Here is a 7394-nt window from a genome sequence, read left to right as displayed (position 1 = left end):
ATGGGATTTAAAGCTGGTAGGTTTCAAAGCCGTTGCTGGTTTTTTAACATACCACTGGTGCAGGCACTTAGTGTCTCACTGACCTACAGATTTTATGTCCAGTTACATCTCATGGCCAAATAGTGTCATGTTCTCAAACTGACTTAAATAACAAGAGGCCAAGAGGGCCTCTAATATTCTTCCTAAATGCAATAATCTCTATAAACCAAAAGCCTTCAAGGTTTTCAAGCTTTCTTTTCAGCTGTTATTCTTTCTTTTCTCTAAAACCGCACTCAAAAAATAAAATAACCCAATAACCTTCATATCCACCTCTTTTACTTGATTTACCTGATTTACCTATAGAAAAAATATATAGTATAAATAGTCTGACCCACTAGATTTTGGAGCTGTGATACCTTTGATGTTGGGGAGCACTCGCTGAGGAGCATGAGCACAGTGTTGCTGTTGTTGGCTTTGCTCTCCCAAAGACCCCCTGGGGCCGCAAACGTCCTTCAAGTTACATCCCCACCCTTGCTAACAGTTCCTCTGCATATTCAGGCACCATAATTGATCAGGAAAAAGATCTCATGGCCAAATCCTTAAGAGATTAAATAAATTATTAAATAATTTATAAAAAGTGTTTGGGTTGGTTTTGTTTGTTTAGAGCTAGTTCATGTTATTTCTGGAATAGTTGAAGGTTTTGTGTGTTGTGCTCTCCATTACAATATTATGGAGATCAGACACCATCATCACGTCTATTGATAGAAACCAAAGGATGTTGAACAAACATTTGTCCCATCCCTCCCAGCCGCTTGCATTTGACACTTTTGGAAATGTGAGGCGAAGACCAAACAGCTAACATCTTTCAGACTCAGAAAATCCATAGTCATCTATAGGATGGGTGCTGCTGAAGACATTATTGCCCTTCCAGGTCATTGACAAACCACAGTGCTATTCACGTACTACAGGTAGAAAATAAATAAATACAGATATATTATGCAAAAAAAAATATGATTGTACACATAATACATCTGAGGTATTACCAATTTAAATAAGGTTCCATGCTAGTTCAAGCTTCGGTGCCTAGTTAAATTCTGGAATTTGCAATAAATAGATGAAGAATGATTATGTATATAGTGTATGGATCTCTTCTGTAAACCTTGTCCGAGTTAAACGCAAGAGCCTGCTGGGCTAACTCTTACGCAAACCACAAATTTTCACAATAAATACAGCTTCAAAAAGTTGCCTTAAAAAGTTCCTGCAACACTGAAACATTTCTAGAAGGGGCTGTGTGTACGACTGGCAATGTTAGCGAGGAGTATTTCTCTACAGGTCTTTTCATACAAAACACAAGGAAACTCATACGTGAAAGTCTTTTTCCCTCCCTCCCCACCCCATCATGAAAGTTTAGAAATTTTTGCACAAACAGTGAGAGAACTGATTGTAGCTGCAGTATGTCAAAACGTCCACGTTCTACAAAGACCAAAAATAGTTTGTTTGCTTAGAAAGTCCTTTTCTGTTTGATTTTTTTCTCCTTATTTTTGAGTAACGCATCATCCTTTTGGTGCAAGTTTGCCCACTTCGGTTTTCCTTCAGGCTGTTCCTTGCTGCTCAAGCATTTCACACTTTCACCGTCTCCATCAGCGATGACTTGATGGCATCCTCCAAAAGTTGATTGTCTGTGAAAGGGGCTGGGGTTTCAGGGACAGATTCGGACAAACCAATAAGGGACTCCAAGAAACAGGAGCCCTGGTCTCCAGCTTGTGGGAAACCTGGAAAATTAGGCAACTGAAACTGTAACGCTGAGAAGTTATCGAGGTTCTCGTACTCCTTCAAGGAGTTGTAAAGGGGTCCCAAATTATAGTCTGAGAAGGACTGGAAGAAATCCAAGGAGTCTGAGGAAAGGCTGAGGTCAGCGTAGCTCCTGGAACAGGGCTCAGCTGGGGATGAGGTGCAGCAGGACAGTCCATCGCACCGTGCATGAGCAGCATCCTCCAGCAGACTGCCACTGTCCTGGTTAGCGTTCTCATCCAGGCACTCGGAGAGGTGGGATAAGTGGCCAGGGACAGGCTTAGGCTCATCACCATGGTCCTCGATGAAGAAATCGGTGGGGTGGAAGCAGCTCAGGTCATCATGACCATGGCCACCCTCTTCCTCGGCATCCGAGTCGTTGAAGTGGAGGATGCGTGCCAAGCCATCGTCATCCACATCCGACTGGGATTTGTCGGAGGGGAGGCTCTCGTAGGGCTCCTCCAGGTCCTCACTGGGGTGGGAGGAGATGGAGGAGTCTGTCATGTCACTGCTGCAGCTGTTCTCCCCCAAGGCCTCCAGGTCAGGGCTGAACTGGAAGGCGGGTGCCAGCGGCACTGCACGCTCCTCCAAAGAGCCCTTCCCTGTTGCACATCCCAACTGTGGGAGCCGTTCCCGAAAGGGGGGCTCGGCCTCTGCCACCTTCTCACTACTCTGCTGCTGCTTCTCCAGCTCCAGCTTCATGATGGTGTGGATGAAGTGGGTCTGCACGCGGGCCTGGTTGAACTCGATCCTGCCCTCAGTGTTGCCACAGCCATCCTTGGTGCAGCCACAGGGGAAGGAGGTGTGATCCATCTGGCACAGGGAGAAGCAGAGGTGGAGGGTTAGGACCAAACCCGGCAGCACAGAGTTGAAACCACCCACAACTCAGCCACCTTGAGGAACCAAGTAACAGCTGAGGGGTTTAAAAGCAGGCTACAAAAACAAAATAAATAAAAAAAGGCACCCTGTTCTTTTGAAGGGTTGTCATAAAAAAGTTGGGTTTCAGTAAAACTGAAGTTAAAAGATTTCGAAAAAGCAAAATATAATGCTCCAAAATAAGACATAAAGGGGAAAACGTGAGTTTTTTATATATTGCATCATGGTATTTAATACATGATCCATATCATGCACTTCTGCCACTCGCCGAGATAAGGACAAATTGCCCAACAGGCATCTGCAGCACCTTTATGTCCCTGTTAGCAGCAGCCGCTAGAGGGGGGCTGTGTCCCACTCATGGAGCACCCGGCCCCCTGTGTGCACCCACCTGCCTGTGCACAACCACTCTACACCAGCCCCAGCCTGCAACCACACCACCAAGGGAGCCAGCGGCACCCTGAATACAGGATATGGCTCCCCAGGCACAGCTGGGCAGGCACCCATAACAAATAACATGAAAGATATAATAAGCTAATGGAATACAGAGATGGTCTGCACAGCTAGCTACAGGGTGACACTCAGCTGGCACTCCCACGTTTGCCTGCACACGCTGGGAGTTGTGACACACCAAGGGAAATGAAACTAAAAATAAAAGCAGGGGGAGGAGGAGAAGTCACAGCCTCGCGTGAGGAGCAAGAAGCTTCCATTTGCAGAGACATTCCCACATGCCAATCTCCAACAGGAGACCAAGCAGGTACAATTGTTGTGGGGACAGAACAGGCGGGTGCATTCACACTGCAGGCTTGGGCACATCTCCATGGCTGCAGCGGCAGCATGGGATGGCTGCATGTGTGATTTGGGAATCAGATGCTTCTGAGTAGCGTCTGCTTTGCAGCCTGGGAGGCATCCAAGAGCTTTTCTTGCCTGCTTTGCTCTGAGTACAGATGGGAACAGATGTATTTCACAGGCTGTCCTAAATGTATCCTGCTTGCTCAAACCCTTCCTGCTACAACATAGATGTCAGCTGGAGCCCCAGGTTTTCCCCCATGCCCAGAGGGGAGGGCAGTACCTGACATTTAATGCCTGCCAAGCTGCAGCTGCAGGTCTCTGGGTCGCAGACCTCCCGGCAGTCGCAGCCACAGTCCTCCCGGGACAGGCGGATGTTGTGCAGCTCCCGCTTCTCCTCCTTGTCGATCTTCTTCACCCCCATGGCTTTCAGCAGTGCACGCCTCTTCTTGGCAGGGTAGGGCTGGAGAAAGAAGCCGTCCTCCAGGTCCACGTTGCTGACATCGATGTCATCATCAGAGATGTCTTCAATAGTGAGCTGGTTGGCCTCCTCTGACTCCTTTGTGCCATTCATGGTTAGCTAAGGGCAAAAAAAATGGGCAAAGCATTAGAGATGTGTTGGGGACAAAGAGCCATCAGCACCCCCAGGTCAGAAGAAACAAGAAAGGAAATATCTGCCCCCCATTCTGGTGGATAACAGGACCAACATCTGTGTCAGAGCCCCCAAAGACTTGACAGACACCTGACACATAGAGTTCAGGGTCTTTTCCATCATTTTTCAAAGGTGGAGAACTGTGCTGAAAATCCCACAGGGGAATCTGTGTTTTTCTGGGACCCAAACAGAGTTAAGAACTAATGCCCCCAGGTCTCAGAGAGGCTCCTAGGAGGAAGACTGGCCATTAACTAATGACATCCACCAGTTCCTCATCAACCCAGCCCCATACTCCTATACTCACTTTCCATTTCAATGCCTCCAACTTCTCCTCTTTTAATTTCTCTTCCAGTTTCACCCGACGAACGTTTTCCTGTTCCTTTGAAAACTCTGCTAGCGTGAACTGCCGGGAGGAGCTGTGTTTGCTCACCATCCCCAGGGTACAGCCCCCGCGACTAGGCACACTTGTGAACCCCTGGCAGCGTGGGAAGTAAAACACAGTGACCCGGTCAAACTCCACATTGTTCTTCTTTAGCCGCTTGGATTTCTTCAGGATAGATGTGGCTAAAAAGGGGGGAAGAAAGAAACAGCACAAAGTCAGTACTGCCATCCTGCAGGCAGGACAAAAATACTACAAACAGGCTGTAAATACTAGAAACAGGCAGGACGTGCAATTACTCTCTCAACAAAGACATGATGGGACAAGCTTACAACATCGCTTGATAGCTTCTGATGTTTTAGGATCTAATACTTCAAAGGTCAGATAAGGCTGGAGAGGAAACTAAGCCAAATCCTGATGCGCACCGGAGTCACCGATCAGATTCACCCTTCTGCAGATTCACTGCTTCTCCTTACCCGACTTCCTCCAGGAAACATACATTTGCTTATTCTTCACATGCAGCAGAGCATAACAAACAAGTAACAAACTATCCTACATGCCTGTCTTGCTTTAACCCCAAGCACCCTGCCCCACATTTAAGAAGCTCGTGTCTGCCAGGACACTGGCACTCCAGTGCCACATGGCTCCAGCTCTTGTGGCACAGCAGAAAATAGCCAAAATGTCTGTTTTCCTGGTACTTCCTTTCACCATCCACTGGGAGGAACTATGAATCTATATTTTATTCTCAAGAGACTCATTTAATAGCAGCTGCAAAGATGTTAATCTTTATGCAGGTGATCACAGGGTAAACACGGCAATACATGACTCTGGTTTATCTTAAACTGCTGAAACATGCTACACACCATTTAAAGCGGAGCCTCTCCAGAGATACCTGGTTCTGCACATTTGCACATGCAAACGTAGCAGATGAAGCAGGACTAATTAACCAGGGCAGTTTCAGAGTCAATGAGGTTCCACGAATGTAGCTGGCCATGGAAAGCAAACTGAAATGTGGTGGTAGGTTATAGAGCTGCCTTTTCTGCTGCATGAGCATGTCAGGGACAAGAGCAGCTATGCAGAAATTCAGTGGTGCGGTTTCTTGGTCCTGTTCTCTCGTGGTGCATAGATGCCTTGGTTGCATAAAATAAGCCAGAAAGGCTTGGTGACTCCCACAGAGCTGGATCTGAGCCCTCTTTGGGTGGCAGAGTTGCAGGCAGTTCTATGTGGGGAGCTAACCAAAAGGGCTGCTGAAAACCCTAGGGGCTCGGCTGGTTTGGCTGGCCCTGAAGGCTGGGAAAGTGCGAGACCGGACAGTTAGCTGCACCCATGTTTCACAAGTCTCACTTGCCAAACATACAGCATTTCGGTTTCACATAAAAAAAAAACCAAATGTTCACCCAGCTGCATCAGCAGCTTCTGCTGAAGAGCTGGGGGTTTCACACTGCTCCCTGCAGTCACTTTGATGGTATCTTTGCACTGTGTGTTGCATTTTCATAATAACTTTGACTCAATCTTCTAAAACATTAGCTCTTTATCAAAAGGCATGTTAACCACTGCTATCATCTATCAGCTGAGCTGCTGCACTTTGGCATTTGCTTCTCTCTCCCTGCACCCCTCCTCTGAAATTGTTTTCCCATTCCTGACCCTTTTCCAATTGAGCCAGAGAATACAAAAAGTTCATTGTTTTGTCACAAAACCTGGGAAGACAAGCAAGAATGAGACTCTTTATTATTACAAGACTTCTAAAGCCTTTTCAGACCGCTGTGTGTTTGTGTATGTCTGCTAAGTGGACCTTAACTGCTATATACAGTGGGTGTTCAGTATAATTTACTAGGTTGGACTATTTCTTCTCTGTGAAGATGTTCCCCTATTGTATCTTTTGTTTTTCCCTTCACATGGCAGATAAAGAATTTTATGACCTTGCCTTCTGTGTGCTTTCCTAAAAGCTCTCAAAACTGATATTGCTGGGAAAACAAAATAGCATTTATCTGTACTAACAGCGGAGGCAATGTCAAATGTGTCATGTTCTTTGGCAAAGTACCCAACTTAAGTAGGAAACAAGTTCTGAAATGGTAATTGCACCACTAGTTAATCATTTTTTAAAACCAGTGTTCTGGGCCTTTGCTGTCTGTTTGGGTTTTGGCTATGGAATAGCTTAACAGGGGATTAAGGGATGGTGGGACTGGTCCACAGCACTGGCTTGGAGGCCCCTGCATGCCTGTGCACAGCCAAGTCCTTGGGTTTATATTACTGGAAATTTGGACTTCAGCAAAAGCACTGTAAAGAACAATAAATGCTGGGAGGAAGGGCTAAGGAAGACTAGCCTGAGGATGCTGGCCCATTACAAAACCAAGATAAACTGGCATAATGACAGGGAGCTGGCTGCTTCCACTCCTAAAGGTGTGCTCCAACGGGCGTCTCTGCATGGTGATAACCCACCATCCTGCTACATAAAAAAACATACAGGAAAGTCTGGTTGCAGGAAAGTGGCTGATGGAGATACTCACGGGTGAAGCTGGGCGTTAAGGCAGAGCTAGGCTTGGGCTCCCCGCGGGAGCTCTCCTCGTCCGTCTCCCAGCCTGAAGACGCTGAAGACGAGAGGGGGGAGCAGGAGGAGGAGGAGCAGTAGGTACTGTCATCCCCCAGCTCTTCATACTTCCTTTTCAATACCCCACTCATGGTGACGCCGTACTTTTCATATAACTGGAAAACAAAGGAGAAACACAAACTGAAGCAAGGGAAATACTGGCAGTTTCTGGTGATGAGCAGGATGGCTTTAACCCCCAGCAAGGCTTCTCCACCAGGTCTACCTGGCCATGCAGAGGTGATTCCCAAAATGGGCTCCCTAGGAAAACCACACCTTGCTACCCTTGCTGTGCACACCTGCTGAACCTCGCTCCCTTTTTATGATGCTGCAGAAAAAAGATTACC

General features: G+C 47.0%; 1 protein-coding gene across 1 annotated transcript; it reads right to left on the bottom strand.

Moving 5' to 3' along the window:
• Positions 1-942: 942 nt before the first annotated feature.
• On the bottom strand, positions 943-7188 carry CSRNP1 (cysteine and serine rich nuclear protein 1). The gene is made up of 4 exons (XM_061474566.1): positions 6971-7188; positions 4389-4648; positions 3716-4012; positions 943-2583 (listed from the first exon to the last, which is right to left on the bottom strand). The coding sequence occupies exons 1-4, from the start codon at positions 7140-7142 to the stop codon at positions 1600-1602; spliced, it is 1713 nt and encodes a 570-aa protein (XP_061330550.1). The 5' UTR covers positions 7143-7188; the 3' UTR covers positions 943-1599.
• Between the last annotated feature and the right edge of the window lie 206 nt (positions 7189-7394).

The sequence above is a fragment of the Pezoporus flaviventris genome, unplaced genomic scaffold, assembly GCF_033815535.1.
Source record: "Pezoporus flaviventris isolate CSIRO_AGI_PZ_B2104156 unplaced genomic scaffold, CSIRO_AGI_Pfla_v1 ptg000079l, whole genome shotgun sequence".
NCBI lineage: Eukaryota > Metazoa > Chordata > Aves > Psittaciformes > Psittacidae > Pezoporus > Pezoporus flaviventris.
This window is presented reverse-complemented; position numbering and strand designations above follow the sequence as displayed.

What these genes read in the sequence shown, in the direction of transcription:
- CSRNP1 (XM_061474566.1), bottom strand. Translation starts at nt 7,142, where the DNA reads ATGAGTGGGGTATTGAAAAGGAAGTATGAAGAGCTGGGGGATGACAGT. An exon ending in CTTAACGCCCAGCTTCACCC is followed by an intron (nt 4,649 to 6,970) that starts GTGAGTATCTCC and finishes CCCCCTTTTTAG; the next exon opens with CCACATCTATCCTGAAGAAA. An exon ending in TGGAGGCATTGAAATGGAAA is followed by an intron (nt 4,013 to 4,388) that starts GTGAGTATAGGA and finishes TTTTGCCCTTAG; the next exon opens with CTAACCATGAATGGCACAAA.